Below are 17,455 nucleotides of genomic sequence, written 5' to 3' on the forward strand. Positions count from 1 at the left end.
CAACGACAAGGAAAATTAGAAACGTTAAGAGGAAATATAACTTAGGAGAGGTTACTGATCGAGCTGTTAAGATTCAGAACAGAGGTATAAAAGCCAACATAAGTGTACTTTACCTAAATGCTCGTAGTATTCGGAATAAGGTAAATGAGTTGATGGCGCAAATCATCGTGAATGACTATGATTTAGTGGCCATTACTGAAACATGGTTAAAGGATGGTCATGACTGGGAGTTAAATATCCAAGGGTATCAAACTATTCGGAAGGACAGAGTGCATGGTACGGGAGGTGGTGTAGCTCTGTTAATTAAGGATGACATCCGGGCAACAGTAAGGGATAACATCGGTGCTATGGAGGATAAGGTTGAATCCATTTGGTTGGAAATCAGGAATAGCAAGGCGAAAAAGTCACTGATAGGGCCACCAAATAGTAACATTATGGTGGGGCAGGCAATAAACAAAGAAATAACTGATGCATGTAGAAATGGTACAGCAGTTATCTTGGGGGATTTTAATCTACATGTCGATTGGTTTAACCAGGTCGGTCAAGGCAGCCTTGAGGAGGAGTTTATAGAATGTATCCGTGATAGTTTCCTAGAACAGTATGTAATGGAACCTACGAGGGAACAAACGGTCCTCGATCTGGTCCTGTGTAATGAGACAGGATTGATTCATGATCTCATAGTTAGGGATCCTCTCGGAAGGAGCGATCACAATATGGTGGAATTTAAAATACATATGAAGGGTGAGAAGGTAAAATCAAACACTAGTGTTTTGTGCTTAAACAAAGGAGATTACAATGGGATGAGAGAAGAACTAGCTAAGGTAGACTGGGAGCAAAGACTTTATGGTGAAACAGTTGAGGAACAGCGGAGAACCTTCCAAATGATTTTTCACAGTGCTCAGCAAAGGTTTATACCAACAAAAAGGAAGGACGGTAGAAGGAGGGAAAATCGACCGTGGATATCTAAGGAAATAAGGGAAAAAGCATACAAAGTAGCAAAGATCAGTGGGAGACTAGAGGACTGGGAAATCTTTAGGGGGCAACAGAAAGCTACTAAAAAAGCTATAAAGAAGAGTAAGATAGATTATGAGAGTAGACTTGCTCAGAATATAAAAACAGATAGTAAAAGTTTCTACAAATATATAAAACAAAAAAGAGTGGCTAAGGTAAATATTGGTTCTTTAGAGGATGAGAAGGGAGATTTAATAATGGGAGATGAGGAAATGGCTCAGGAACTGAACAGGTTTTTTGGGTCGGTCTTCACAGTGGAAGACACAAATAACATGCCAGTGACGATGGAAATGAGGCTATGACAAGTGAGGACCTTGAGAGGATTGTTATCACTAAGGATGTAGTGATGGGCAAGCTAATGGGGCTAAAGGTAGACCAGTCTCCTGGCCCTGATGGAATGCATCCCAGAGTGCTAAAAGAGATGGCTAGGGAAATTGCAAATGCACTAGTGATAATTTACCAAAATTCACTAGACTCTGGGGTGGTCCCGGCGGATTGGAAATTAGCAAACGTGACACCACTGTTTAAAAAAGGAGGTAGGCAGAAAGCGGGTAATTATAGGCCAGTGAGCTTAACTTCGGTAATAGGGAAGATGCTGGAATCTATTATCAAGGAAGAAATAGCGAGGCATCTGGATGGAAATTGTCCCATTGGGCAGACGCAGCATGGGTTCATAAAGGGCAGGTCGTGCCTAACTAATTTAGTGGAATTGTTTGAGGATATTACCATTGCGGTAGATAACGGGGAGCCAATGGATGTGGTATATCTGGATTTCCAGAAAGCCTTTGACAAGGTGCCACACAAAAGGTTGCTGCATAAGATAAAGATGCATGGCATTAAGGGGAAAGTAGTAGCATGGATAGAGGATTGGTTAATTAATAGAAAGCAAAGAGTGGGGATTAATGGGTGTTTCTCTGGTTGGCAATCAGTAGCTAGTGGTGTCCCTCAGAGATCAGTGTTGAGGGCCCACAATTGTTCACAATTTACATAGATGATTTGGAGTTGGGGACCAAGGGCAATGTGTCCAAGTTTGCAGACGACACTAAGATGAGTGGTAAAGCAAAAAGTGCAGAGGATACTGGAAGTATGCAGAGGGATTTGGATAGGTTATGTGAATGGGCGGGTCTGGCAGATGGAATACAATGTTGACAAATGTGAGATTATCCATTTTGGGAGGAATAACAGCAAAAGGGATTATTATTTAAATGATAAAATATTAAAACATGCAGCTGTGCAGAGAGACCTGGGTGTGCTAGTACATGAGTCACAAAAAGTTGGTTTACAGGTGCAACAGGTGATTAAGAAGGCGAATGGAATGTTGTCCTTCATTGCTAGAGGGATGGAGTTTAAGACTAGGGAGGTTATGCTGCAATTGTATAAGGTGTTAGTGAGGCCACACCTGGAGTATTGTGTTCAGTTTTGGTCTCCTTACTTGAGAAAGGACGTACTGGCACTGGAGGGTGTGCAGAGGAGATTCACTAGGTTAATCCCAGAGCTGAAGGGGTTGGATTACGAGGAGAGGTTGAGTAGACTGGGACTGCACTCATTGGAATTTAGAAGGATGAGGGGGAATCTTATAGAAACATATAAAATTATGAAGGGAATAGATAGGATAGATGCAGGCAGGTTGTTTCCACTGGCGGGTGAAAGCAGAACTAGGGGGCATAGCCTCAAAATAAGGGGAAGTAGATTTAGGACTGAGTTTAGGAGGAACTTCTTCACCCAAAGGGTTGTGAATCTATGGAATTCCTTGCCCAGTGAAGCAGTAGAGGCTCCTTCATTAAATGTTTTTAAGATAAAGATAGATAGTTTTTTGAAGAATAAAGGGATTAAGGGTTATGGTGTTCGGGCCGGAAAGTGGAGCCGAGTCCACAAAAGATCAGCCATGATCTCATTGAATGGTGGAGCAGGCTCGAGGGGCCAGATGGCCTACTCCTGCTCCTAGTTCTTATACCTCCGGAGTTTGAGCAGAATTCTCTGCAAACGAGGCGTCATGTCGTTCAGGTCCTTTTGGATGATGTGGACCAAAGGCCTATTATCCGTCTCAACAGTAAATGTTGGCAAGCCGTAGACATAATCATGAAATTTGAGGATGCCGGTGAGAAGACGTAAACACTCCTTCTCAATCTGGGCATATCTGGTCTCAGTGGGTGTCATTGCCCGTGACACGTATGCTACTGGTACCCAGGATGACGTGTCGTCTCTTTGAAGCAACATCGCCCCCATGCCATCCTGACTCGCATCTGTGGATATCTTGGTCTCTCGGTCTGGGTGAAAGAATGCAAGGACGGGTGCAGTGGTGAGCTTGGCTTTCAGCTCCAGCCACTCCGTTCGGTGCTCCGCCTGCCACTCAAAGGCGGTTGATTTTTTCACCAGGTTGCGTAGGGCCGTGGTGTGTGTGGCCAAATTCGGGATGAACTTGCCAAGGAAATTGACCATTCCCAGGAAGTGCAGTACTGCCTTCTTGTCCTCGGGGACTTTCATTGCCGCGCTGGCTTTAATTCTGTCTGTGTCCAGGCGCACGCCGTGTCGCGAAATCTGATCGCCCAGGAACTTCAGCGTGGATGTCCCAAAGCAGCACTTGGACCTGTTTAGCTTGAGGCCATGTTCATGTATGTGTCGGAATACTTTCTTGAGTCACGACACATGTTCCTCCGGGCTTGTGGACCAGATTACGATATCGTCAACATAGACACAAACCCCTTCTATTACCTCCATCATCTGTTCCATGATGCGATGGAAAATCTCTGATGCCGAGATGATGCCAAATGGCATTCGGTTGTAGCAGAATCTACCAAAAGGCGTGCTGAAGGTGCAGAACATTCTGCTGGATTCTTCAAGTTGGATTTGCCAGAATCCTTGGGATGCTCCCAATTCTGTGAAGAAGTTCGCGTGTGCCATCTCACTTGTGATTTCTTCCCTCTTCGGGATGGGGTAATGTTCCCGCATAATGTTTTTGTTTCGATCCTTGGGGTCAATGCAGATGCGTAGGTCCCCCAAAGGCTTCTTTACGCACACCATCGAGCTGACCCAGTCGGTTGGTTCAGTGACCTTGGAGATGATGGCTTTTTGTTGTAGACTCGTGAGCTCTGCCTTCAGGCGCTCTCTCAGTGGAGCAGGGACACATCGTGGTGCGGGGACCACTGGCTTGGCATCAGGCCGCAGTAGAATCTTGTACTCGTACGGCAGCGTGCCCATCCCGCTAAATACATCTGGGTACTGGGCAAGGATGTCGTCGATGCTGGCTTGAAGATCCGAATGGGACGACGTTGTGGTGGAGACCCTTTGAATGAGGTTCAGTTGCTTGCAGGCGTGCCCACGTAGCAGAGACGCCCTGTCTGGTTTAACAGTCTCAAAGCGTAAGCTTGTGTGTGTCAGCTGGACACCTGCAGATGGCAGGACCCCAGTGCCTTGATTGTGTTTCCATTGTAGTCCAGGAGTTTGCAGGCAGCTGGAAGGATTGTGGGGGGCTTCTTGATTCTCTTGAAATCCACCTGCGAAATCAGGTTGGTGGAGGCACCTGTGTCCAGCTTGAACTGGATGGGGCAGTGGTTGACCTTCATCACTGCTCGCCATTCGTCCTCGGAATCCACGGCCAGGATTGATTGGACTCGCGATGTGTCCGGTGTGACGTATTCGCACCTCGTAACAATGCCCACTCGGTAAGTGTTGTCCAGGTATTCATCATCTGGATCCGTTGCTTGAAGTTGTAACGCTCAAAGATTTTGTTGGTGTCCATCTCGCAGTCGCTGTCGAATTTGTCCAGGATGGTTTGGTACTTTGTTTTGTCCTGCCCTTCGGAAAAGTGAAAGGAGTTGAAGGTCTCCATCGCATGGTCACCTGCAGTGGTCACATCGGTCGCGCCATTGAGGTCGGATGCTTCCACGTATAGTTGAAATTTCTGCTTGAATGATCGCCAGTTGGCACTAAGATTGCCGGTGGTCTTGAGCTGATGAGGAGCCTGAATCATATCCATTGTGCCTGTATTCAGTAGCTGGTGTCACGGACCTTGCTGAGTTGAACTAAATAGATTGAACAGTCAAACCTGGTATCATGTTGTGTTATGCTGCTTCGGATAACACAGGCTGCTACTTGATGCAGTCTTAACTAAAGGATGCTCCAGATTCTGAAATGAGTTCAACGTGTTTATTGAACTATTAACACAGTTCTCAAATGAGTTTGACTCTCTGCTAATCTAACTGTAGTAACTCTGTCTAACTGTGCCAGCTTGCTCTAAGCCACGTGCTGGGGTGTGATGTTGCTGATCAACCCTGTCTAACTCTCCCGATGTCTGTCTGTGGAAAGAGGCAGGGTGTGAGTGCCTCATCCCTTTTATAGTGTTTATGTCATGCCCCCTTGTGGTGATGCCACCTCTGAGTGTCCTGACTGCCCATTGGTTGTGTCCTTTTCTGAGTGTTCATTGGTTGCATGTTTGCATATCATGACAGTGAGTGGCCCTCTCCACCTACCTCCATGTGGCTCCAGGGTACCTTAGCTGCTGGCCCAGTGCTGTTGGGGGGAGGGGGGGATCCTTCAAGAGGATCTGGATCTGGGTATGTAAAGCGTTGAAGCCCTCTTTATGTCAGTCCACCAGTAGCTGTGTGGTGCTCACTAGGTAGTGGCCCAGAAGCCTGTCCTTTAATGTCGCCCGATGTGTGTGTCTTTGTGTTGGTGGAAGGTGTGGGTGACAGCTGTGATATACTGTCTCCTCAGAGTTCTCCTCCGAGGCAGTCCCTTGGGTGGTAGGGGGTTTACTTCAGATGGCCTGGCCTCACGTAAGGGTCCTTCCTTGTGAAATAAAGTATCTATACAGAAAGATATAGGCCTCAATGTGGACAGTGAGCTGACGGCCAGTTTGCTAAGTAATAAAGTGTTTCCCCAGAAAGCCTGCTGCCCGTGAGTGCTGTATGTTCTAACCTGCGGGGACTCTGAATGAATGACTCTACAAAGAGGTCTGTAAACCGGATCGTTAATCAACCAGCGTGCTGTGAGGAGAAGGTGCTAAAGGACCACCATTTTAAGCAAAGACTCTGATCATTTGACCTTCATCCTGATTATTTTTTACCCCTTTTCACCCCTCTGCGTTTGTCTGCCTGGTGTGTGGGTATGGGTGGGCCAGTTAAAGGAGGTAGTAGGTATTAGCTTGTTGTTATCCAATTGTATTTACAGTATATTTCATAATAGTTCTTGGTATAAATAAACAGTAATTGTGTTTCATCTTACAAACCTGGTGACTGTAATTATTGGGCAGCCCAAGGGCCGAAGACATTTTAATAAGAATTATCAGTTCATTCACTCGTGTTGTGACTCCAGGGCGGGTGGGGCTGGAATTGACCTTGCACCTGCCCAGGGTGGCGTAACACTCATTGATCCTGCAAGACACGGTCCAGGGTCTGGGAAGTAAACAACTCACTTGAGGCTAGGTCACTGGATGAAGGTGCAGTGGATCCTCACTTCTCTGTGGGCGGCAAGGTGGCACAGTGGTTAGCACTGCTGCCTCACAGCACCAGGGACCCGGGTTCAATTTCGGCCTCGGGTCGCTGTCTGTGCGGAGTCTGCACGTTCTCCCCGTGTGTGCGTGGGTTTCCTCCGGGCGCTCCGGTTTCCTCCCACAGTCCAAAGATGTGCTGTTCAGGTGGATTGGCCGTGCTAAATTGCCCCTTAGTGTCCAAAGGATTAGGTTTGGTTTTGGGGATAGGGCGGGTCGTGGGCCTGGGAAGGGTGCTCCTTCGGGGGGTCGGTGCAGAATTGATGGGCTGAATGTCCTCCTTCTGCACTGTAAGGATCCTATGATTCTAGCACAGGCCAACCTCGCTGTTGGTCACTGCTCTCTCCTCGGACGACCCGGTGATCTCCAGGGCCCCCTTCCTCATGGCGGGGAGGGTGAGGACTCGCAACTCTGGCAGGGGGGGGGGGGGGGGGTGAGGACTAGCAACTCTGGCATCCACCCCCCCCCCCCCCCCCAATCACCATCTACTTCTCCCTTTCATTTATTATGGGTTGTCTTCTCCTGCGGGGACAAAGAGGGGATATTGTGAGCTGCATGCCTGGTGGGTCGGGGGTCGATAGCAGGTGACGTGTGTCAGCCAGTGGGTTGCTGTGGCTGTGGCGATGGGGGAAGTGGAATTTAAGGCTGGCAGGTGGGACTGATGCCAGGAGGAGAGAGGTGGTAACGTAGCCTTGGCTCTTGTACCAGGTCTTTCACCTTCTTCCTACATTGGACGCCGGTGCGCCTGCCAATGTTGCCCACACTCAGTCGCTGCCACTGCCTCCCAGGTGGGATTTGTCACCGTGCTCTGGGGTCTCCTAACCCCTCGGGGGCACGGGATGCCCGCCTCTCCTCCATGGCATCCAGAAACCTGGCCAGGTCTGCATCCAGAAACCGGGGAGCAGGTCTCTGCGCTGCAATAGAATCATACCATTCGGCCCATCGAGTCTGCACCGACCCTCTGAAAGAGCATCCTACCTAGGTCCAATCCTCCACTCTATCCCCGTAAACCAGCTTAGGGGCAATTTATCATGGCCAATCCACCTCACCTGCACATCTTTGGACTGTGGGAGGAAACCGGAGCACCCGGAGGAAACCCACGCACACACGGGGAGAACGTGCAGACTCCGCACAGACAGTGACCCAGCGGGGAATCAAACCTGGGACCCTGGCGCTGTGAGGCAGAAGTGCTAACAGCTGTGTTACCCATACTCGTCAAGCCAGGAGTGAGTGTTGGGGGGGGGGGGGTAAAATGTTTAAATGCAGCACCCCCTTGCTACCAATGAACAGCTGAGTCCCGAGTTGGTGCTGGGTACTTGGTTTTAATATCACAACAACACCAGGTTACATGAGTCGATTGGACAGATTTTTCAATTGGTTGCTTTACTACTTAGCACTGGGCTAAATCGCTGGCTTTGAAAGCAGACCAGGGCAGGCCAGCAGCACGGTTCAATTCCCGTAACAGCCTCCCCGAACAGGCGCTGGAATGTGGCGACTAGGGGCTTTTCACAGTAACTTCATTTGAAACCTACTTGTGACAATAAGCGATTTTCATTTCATTTCCATTTCATTTCATTTTGGGACTCTCAAATACAGGATCTCAATTCTTCCTCCACCCTAACCCAAACAAGAAGAGTTCAAAGATTTATTTGTTAGCAGACTGAAGGCCACCTGTCTCTGTTACTTCCCCTTTCCTCCCAGGCAGTTCAGAATTCCCCATCCCTGTCTTGCTGCTCTCCCATTTTTTCCCCCAAGTTATCCCATCCATCAAACCTCCCGCCTACTTTCTCCACCCCATTTCCACCAAATCCCCGACCATCCGACTTCTGATCCCAGCCTCCGTGCTGGATGACATTGTAAATAGCTTCCTTCCCTTTCTAAACCCCCACCCTGAAAGATCTATCCTCCCTGCAAAGGTGGATGATGTTAAACTCAGCCCCCTGCACTCCAAACCATTCCCCCACCTCCATCTTAGACTCAAGTTTTTTTTTTCCATCTATTTTTTTTTAAATTTAGAATACCCAATTATTTTTTCCAATTAAGGGGCAATTTAGCGTGGCCAATCCACCTAACCAGCACATCTTTGGGTTGTGGGGGTGAAACCCACGCAGACATGGGGAGAATGTGCAAACTCCACACGGACAGTGACCCAGGGCCGGGATTCAAACTCGGGTTCTCAGCGACGCAGTGGTGCTAACCACTGTGCCACCGTGCTGCCCTTCCTTAGACCCAAGTTGATGGCCACCACCTCGACGTACTGTTTGGTCCTGAAATAGATCTGGCCTCTCATCTTCTCCATTACAGACACTCCTGTCAGCCACCTCCGTATCACCGTTTGATTCCACGTTGAATCAGCCCAGCAGTCACTGAGGCCCCCCTCAATGCCTCTAGTTCGGTCCAGCAGCCTCAGAACTTTCCCGACTGACCTTCCAACCTCCACTAAGTTTCTGCTCACCCAAGTTTCTGCTGCCCAGACCCGAGCCTGTATCAAGTTCCATTCACTGACAACCTTATCAACTCATTCCTTGTTCCCAGCACAAAATCCCACCCTCATGTTTAAATCACTCTGTGACCGTCTCCTCCCCAGTCAAATTTCCTTCACCTGAACTCTCCATTTCCTTTTACTCTGATCTCTTGTCCATCCTGCCTCTCACTTTGTCCCAGTGATCGCCAAGATTTCAGCCCAGTCTCGGCAAGTCCCCCTCAGTCTCTCCACCTCTCTCGCCTCCTTAAGGACCCTCCTTAAAACCTCTTTACAAATACAAATTGTTGTTGCCGAGAAAAATTTCAACCAGACAGTTCAAATCGCAGTGGAACTGGAAAGAACAAAATAAAGAAAGGCCTTTGCTCCCTAATCATGTTGGATCTAGCGACCCTCTAAACCCCCCCCCCACAATCAGCCTCACCAACCCAGCGCCCCATTCCCTCCAGCCTCCCCCCCCCCCCCCCCCCAGCCCCCTCTCTGCGTCTACCAGTCAGGTCCTGCTGATACCCAGACTTCAGGTCCAACCCCATAACCTGCTCTTATTCAAGTACTGCCTTTAGCCCCAGAATTGGCTACTGCTCAAACTTGGTACTTTGGGACTATAAAACTGGCAGCCAATTAAACTGACCGGTAGCTTTCTATGTCGTGACTGATGATGCACACGGTCTGATCCGTCAATTTAAGCTCGGGCCTGAGCAATTGTGGTTCCCAAGGGAGAGCCAAGCTGTTGGGATAGAACAAGACCCAACCTCTCCAATCTACCCTCATTACTGAACTTTCCCATCCCTGGAACCATCCCTGTGAACCTCTTCTGCACTCTCTCCAATCCTTTCATATCTTTACAATAGTGCATCACCAGAACTGTGCACAATACACCAGCTGAGGTCTAACTAGTGTCTTGCATAAGTTCAGCATAACCACATTGCTTGAGTTCTCTACACCCGTGTTAATAACACCCAGAATACTATTTGCTTTATTAACTGCTCTCTCCACCTGTCCTGTCACCTTCAGTGATCTGTGCACATCTGTTCCTGCACCCACTGAATAATTTTACCCATTATTTTATGTTGCCTACCCATGTCCATCCTTCCAAAATGCATCACCTCATTCTTCTCCTGGTGACTCACTCTCCTCCCCAGATTTCTCATTGCTGCCCACCAGTCTGACTCCTGTTGGGTTTGGGTCCTGGCCTACTTGTGTAAACAAGTTCCTGGAGTTAAAATCACCCCAGGTCTCAGCAAGCAAACCTGTCACACACCCTGGTATCCCCGCCCAGATTAAAATTGACGTGATAAAGTTTAAACCACTTTTGCAGGATTCAAATGGTGCATGAACACAAGCTGTGGGGGGGGGGGCTGTCGGGCCAAATGGTCCGTTCCTGTGCTACAATCTCTCTGTAGGAGCTGTTTCCCACAGTTAACCACAGTGTTGTGTTCTTTTACTCCAGTCTGTTTTTCACATCTTGATAAAGCCATTTCCTGGGCAAAATAGAAATTTATAAACAGTTCTCAGAAACGGAACAGCAGCCAGAATCTGCTGTTTAAATAGTGCTGGGCCGACACATGTTCCTTGTGTACAGAGGGTTTTCTTTAAAACAGCTGAGGATTACACTAGAGGATTGATTTTCCCCATGAAATGACTAATCCAAATCCCTCTAAATTGCATGGGTTGGTTATTGCTTTTCCTCTGGAAGCAACAATCATGTTTAACGCCGTTATTCCCCCTCCAGTGTTGTGTGTGTACATTTCAGTGACGGGCAACCGAGGGAAATGAGAGGCCGCACGAGTGGTCCTCCTTCATCAGGCTTGACCATGACCACATCAATAAGGTTAAATACGTTTAATACACACTGAATATTTCATACCGACTTATGCAAAATGCTTCATCATTTATATATTAATAGAACTATCAACTTCAAATGGTAAAAACAAAATATATATTTACACTTTGGACACAGAGTTCTCACTGTTTCTCACAGTCAATGTTGTGAGCAATCAGCACACACCTCACTTCACTCGCTCTTGCTTTACGTGCGAATCACTTCAGTCATACCGGTAGGAAAAAAAATTGCGTGGGCGGAAATCAGCGGAATGCGGCAACCTTCACACGGGCAACGGTCACCAAAATGCTTCCTGGGCCGCACTCCGAACCCAGGTGGGCCGCATGGGGGCATTAGGCCCCAGGTTTCCCAACACTGGTATGTACCTATAAAGTTTAAATCTGGCCGTGTTTGATGGAAATACACATTGCAGAATCAGGTCCGAAGCTTAGTGCATCCACTACGTAGAGCTCACATAGTATTGCATGAATATGCACAAATATAACAGACTTTGGTGCATGGTGACCATGCAACCTGGCTGCCATTTTGAAGCCTTTCTTGAAGCAGTGTTTCAAACTTTTTTTTTTCCTGGGACCCACTTTTGCCAACTGGGCGACCTTTGGGTCCCAGACCACATCCATTTCCCCGGTCTGTACCGGGTCAAGGCAGTGTTTGAGACACTAAAGTTTTCTTGCTCCTGGTGTATTAGCCTGATGTACTCACCAATGCAAAATCTGCTATGATGGAAGATCCAGAGACACGACTCCATGACGCACTCTACTTAAAGTTAGTCTCCATAGTGACAGTTCGGCAAAATGACTTCCAATGGTAATCAAAATAAACCGGAGGAGATCTGTGCATTTCTACACTTCTAACAATTGTGAGAAGCCAAAGGACTGTTTATTTTGTGAAGGTTGTAAGCTGCACTCTCCGATATCAGAAAACCCATTAAAATTTATGAAATATTTACAAATAAATACTTTTTAAAGATGCATAACCTCTTCCCTTCCTATTTCAGTTCCAAAAATAGAGTTAGGCATAAAAGGTGAGATTGCAAAGGCAACCTTCAAGTTACCATGCACCTGCCGCATTATCATTCTGCGAGGCGGAGGCCGCAGATTTGGGACGCTGTGTCACGAAGGAGTATTTCTATGTTCCATTTCTGGTATGGTTCAAAGTGCTGAGGGGCCAGTACTTTAGTGTCGGCTGAAATAAATCACCAGGTGAATGGATTATGAGGACAGCATCGGACTCCCAACACTGAGCAGTTGTAACCAGTCAGGAGTGGGGCTCAGAGCAGCGAGTGAGGGGCGCACAGCTAGCACAAGGCAGTCACTGCACACATAAGAACTCGGAGCAGGAGTAGACCTTCTGGCCCCTCGAGCCTGCTCCGCCATTCAATGAGATCATGGCTGATCTTTTGTGGACTCAGCTCCACTTTCCGGCCCGAACACCATAACCCTTTATTCTTCAAAAAACTATGTATCTTTATCTTGAAGTGAGTGAGCTCAACGACGACCCTTTGCTTCGATATTTTCCTCTTCTCTTCTGTCACAATTGTGTCTCTCACTCACTCTCACTGGATTGTTCAAGGGATGGTATTGGGGAAGCATGATAGCACAAGCGGTTAGCACTGTGGCTTCACAGCGCCAGGGTCCCAGGTTTGATTCCCGGCTTGGGTCACTGCCTGCGCGGAGTCTGCACGTTCTCGCCGTGTCTGCGTGGGTTTCCTCCGGGTGCTCCGGTTTCCTCCCACAGTCCAAAGACGTGCAGGTTAAGTGGATTGGCCGTGCTAAATTGCCCTTAGTGTCCAAAACCGTTAGGGAGGGGTTATTGGGTTATGGGGATAGGGTGGAAGTGAGGGCTTAAGTGGGTCGGTGCAGACTTGATGGGCTGAATGGCCTCCTTCTGCACTGTATGTTCTGTGGTCTATGTTCTATGTATTGTGTGTCCATATACCAGAATCCCCCACACTTCCCCTGTGAACAAAAACTGCATGCCGCAACCCTTAACTCCGTGACCCCTCTGACGCCTGCCCATTACCCACCCGCGGGTCGCAATCCCCACTTAGAAAAACCCTTTCTTAAAGGAAAGGGCACAGGCTCTGGAGCCAAGGCAGGCGCAACTCAACATTCATATCAAAAGCTGCGATGGATGGGTATTCTTGATGGGGGTTTGGAGGCAGGAGGGAGCACCCCACAAGGGCCAGAGATTTTTGGTTGGCACCCAATGTTTGAAGGAGGGAGCATTACCCTTTTCCGGTCGGAGTCCTGACCTGGGCCACCATTCAGGCAATTCCCCACTCCGGAATCCTCCCACCAGCCTGGAAATTTAAGCCCGGTGGGAAACGGCCCTTACATGGTCATTAATTGGCCACTTAAGGGCCGCAATAGAGGCCAGTGCTGCTGGGCTGGACTAGGCCATTCCCTTCCCAGCATAAAGTTGCCGAGAGGTCAGGGCAGGCAGGGCGGCCATCCCAATAATTTTACAGCATCGCCCGGCCGACAAACCTGCTGACGGGGGACTGTAAAATTCTGCCCCTGGTGTTCTGTCGTGGAGGTTTCCGACGCTCCTGGAGTACATTCTGGAGGCAGGTAGCCCATGGCTGTGTGTGTTTTTACACATGGGCAATGTTGCTACAGTGGAGGCTCAGTTTCTGCACTCTCACCTCCTGAGTCACAGGGTTTCGGGTATGAGCCCCACCCCAGGGCTTGAGCATACAAACCGCGTGCGGTACAGAGCGAGGGCTGCACGGTCAGAGATGCCATCTTTTAGATGAGATATTATTAGCCGAGGGAGGTGGCGATGTAGTGGTATTGTCACTGGGCAGAGACCCAGGGTAATGCTTTGGGGACGCAGGCTCGAATCCCACCGTGGCAGACGGTGGAATTCAATCAAAATCCTGAATTAAAGTCGAATGATGACCATGAAACCACTGCCATAAAAAAGCCCATCTGGTTCACCCATAGCATTTACAGTACAGAAGGAGGCCATTTGGCCCATCGGGTCTGCACCAGCCCTTGGGAAGAGCACCCGACTTAATCCCACGACTCCACCCTATCCCCGTAACCCAGGAACCCCACCTAACCTTTTTGGACACCAAGGGCAATTTATCACGGCCAATCCACCTAACCTGCACATCTTTGGACTGTGGGAGGAAACCGGAGCACCCGGAGGAAACCCACGCACACACGGGGAGAAAGTGGAAACTCCACAGTCACCTGAAGCTGGAATTGAACCCTGGAGCTGTGAGGCAGCAGTGCTAACCACTGTGCCACCGTGCCGCCCACTAATGTCCTTCAGGGAAGGAAATCTGCCGTCCTTACCAGGTCTGGCCTACACGTGGCTCCAGACCCATAGATTTCCTTCCCTAAAGGACATTAGTGAACCAGATGGGTTTTTAACGACAGTCAGCAATGGTTTCATGGTCATCATCACTGAGACTAGTTTTATATTTCAGATTTATTAATTGAATTTAAATTACAGCAGCTGCCGTGGTGGAGTTTGAACCTATGGACCGAGGACATTAGCCTAGGCCTCTGGAAAAGCTGGGGCTGTTCTCACTGGAGAAGCGGAGATTGAGGGGAGATTTGATAGCGGTGTCCATGATCAGATAACCTTGACCAAGAAAAGCTACTCCCATTAGCTGATCGGACAAGGACTAGGGGACACAGAATTATGGTTTTAGATCAGAGATACAGGGGGAATGGGAGGAAGAATTTTTTTATGGAGTAAGGGGCACAGACCTGGAACCTGGAAGGGGTAGTAGAATCAGAGACGGTCAATAATTTCAAAAAATAAACTGGATGGACATTGGAGGGAAATAACCAGGGCAGTGGGGATAGAATGGAGATTGGAAAAACTGGGTTGCTCTACAGATAGCTGGCATGGTCTCAATGGACCTCCTTTTGTGCCATAGTGACTCTAATATTAATTTGCCCATTATTGAATCCTCCCATTTCCTCTCTTCACAAATGATGGGTTGCCTAAGAGGGACGACAGATGCTCTCTTGCTTCACTGGGTTAGCCAGAGCACAGAGTTAATTCATGTCACCCATAGAGCAATAGGGCAATGAATCTCAAAGCCCTATTGGTGAAGGGGTGTCTTTAGGGGTCTTTAACCCCCACAAGATCCATCAGGACGATCCAATGAATCTCCCCGTCAGCCTTGTGGAGTACCGACTGTCCCGCTGAGGGGCTACCATTCGCGGGCTACTTAATTCAGCACCATAAAAACCAGCCCAGGTAGTAGCTGATTTGCGGAGTAACCCCTCCTGAGACCATTACTTGTAAATTATCCTCATTTTTGACTCTCCGCTCCAGACTCCTCCTTGTCTACTAAAAGGGGAATCATGCTACCTTGAAGATATTTAAGAGCGTACAAAAGCTGCCAGGTCTGTAAACAACGAGAGTGAAAGTAGCGCACACTCGGCACTGTTCCCGTTAAGATGGAGATGGGATGATGTCGATATTGTTAATGTTCCCAGGACAACAGTAATATCCCAGAGCCAGGGTTCCGCTGAAGGTGGGACTCAACTTACTGTGTTATTGGGTGAATTTTACAGCCCCGTCGAGGTGGAGGTAGGGCTGTAAAATGTGGCAAACTAACCAAATGTCCACTGACTTTGGCAGGACTGTACAATCCTGCCCAACATCGTTGATGTGTTAATAGTGAGGTCTCATTCCCAGACGGAGTCAGATATCCTGAATTCTTCTCATTCCCAGGTGCCTCCTAATTATCGTGGGACTCCGAACGTCTTGATCAAAGATGTGATGGTCAGGATGTAGAAATTACAGACTACTCCCAGGGAAGCATCCGTTATCTCAATTTGTGGTCACTCAGATGATTTGCAGTCACGTACTATCTGCACACTAGGGCAGTTAAAACCCTTTAACTTTGCGAACATCATGTACTCTGAGACAGGTCCTGAATGGAGATGTGGGTCAGTGTGATTCAGTCCTTTAAATTAAGGATCTTCTCCTTGGGGTTACAAGTACAAGAATTGACCAGTAGAAAAATCGATAGCTTAGTGTACATGGTTCGGATCGGCACCTCAGTGAAATAAAAAGCAGGTCAGCTGCTATGATGTCCTCTGCTGGTTCTGGTAAGACACTAGCAGGGATTAAATTAAATAAATGATGACCTTTCTTTGCATTCTGCCCTGCCTCTTCATTTAGCAAGTAGACCAAGCCCCAATGCATTATCCACCGCCCCCAAAGAGGGTAGAATTACATCAGCTGGCTATTGCTAGACTCTGTGTCCAGAGTCCAAAAGATCCTAACTATCATTATTAGTCCTTTAATAAGTCTTTATATATTAGTGAGGAGTGGCACCTAAACACACATCACATGATCCTGTTAGTAATTTGTTTAGGCTCCAGATTAACTATGATCCCACATGATCTAAGGGTGGCACATTGGTTAGACCTGCTGCGTCACAGCGCCAGGGAGCTGGGCTCGATTCTGGCCTTGGGTGATTGCCTGCGTAAAGTTTGCATGTTCTCCCTGTGCCTGCTCCAGCCAGTTTCCTCCCACAGTCCAAAGATGTGTAGGTTAGGTGGATTGGCCATGCTAAATTGCCCCTTAGTCTCCAAAGGTTAGGTGGGGTTATGGGGAAAGGGTGGGGGAGTGGCCCTGGACAGGGTGCTCTTTCAGGGGTTTGGTGTAGACTCAATGGGCTGAATGGCCTCCTTCTGCACTGTAGGGATTCTACACTTCTCTGAATGGCGGAGCAGGTTCCAGAGGCTGGATAGCCTCCTTCTGTTCCTGTGTTTTCACAGGAGTTAAAGTGCAAATATCACTGAAACTATTCGCACCAAAACCCAGAGGGAACGGGAGACATTGATTTATTAATTTTCCGGGATTTTCCAGCCCCTTCTTGTCTGCAGCCAGGATTTTCCAGTCCCCTCCGCAGCCGGGATTTTCCACTCCCGCCCGCAGCTGGGATTTTCCACTCCCGCCCACAGCCGGGTTTTTCCAGTTCCGTCCGCAGCTAGTCCCGTCCGCAGCTGGGATTTTCCACTCCTGCCCGCAGCCGGGATTTTCCAGTTCCGTCCACAGCTAGTCCCGTCCACAGCCGGGATTTTCCAGCCCCGTCCACAGGCGGGATCTTCCAGTCCCCTCCGCAGCCGGGATTTTCCACTCCCGTCCACAGCCAGGATTTTCCAGTCCCGTCCGCAGTTAGTCCTGTTCGCAGGCGGGATTTTCCATTCCCGTGCGCAGGTGGGATTTTCCAGTCCCGTCCGCAGGTGGGATTTTCCAGTCCCATCCGCAGGTGGGATTTTCCAGTCCCATCCGCAGGTGGGATTTTCCAGTCCCGTCCCACTGAGAGTCAATGGACTTTTGTCTGGGTCACCTCATCCCCCATGGTGGGTCCCACCATGACAGCGCACGGGAATCGTGGCCCTGATGCTAGAAGCCAAGTTCAGAGTGAGTTTGAGTCTGGTGGTAAATTCAGCTGGTGGTTACTTCCTTGTGGGCCTTTGCAACGGGGCAGCATGCTTCGTTATGTTTTTCGAGTTAAAATTCCGAATTTGCTATATTTTAACAACCATTTAAAAAGGATACAAGTGTCGATGTTTGCGCCAACAATATAGCCAGTGACATCAAAATTGATCCGGATGAATTTTCCCTGTTGGAAATTAGATAAAAA

General features: G+C 48.5%; 1 protein-coding gene across 4 annotated transcripts in view; it reads right to left on the reverse strand.

Moving 5' to 3' along the window:
* LOC140394509 (myosin-11-like) overlaps positions 1-17,455 on the reverse strand; it is a 193,025-nt gene that overhangs the window by 63,328 nt on the left and 112,242 nt on the right. For all 4 annotated transcript variants that reach the window (XM_072481845.1, XM_072481843.1, XM_072481844.1 and 1 more), the window contains one exon: positions 17,371-17,434. In XM_072481845.1, the coding sequence (XP_072337946.1) occupies positions 17,371-17,434 (64 nt within the window). The remainder of the gene's footprint in view (positions 1-17,370; positions 17,435-17,455) is intronic.

This window comes from Scyliorhinus torazame, chromosome 17 (genome assembly GCF_047496885.1).
Source record: "Scyliorhinus torazame isolate Kashiwa2021f chromosome 17, sScyTor2.1, whole genome shotgun sequence".
NCBI classification, from domain to species: Eukaryota; Metazoa; Chordata; class Chondrichthyes; order Carcharhiniformes; family Scyliorhinidae; genus Scyliorhinus; species Scyliorhinus torazame.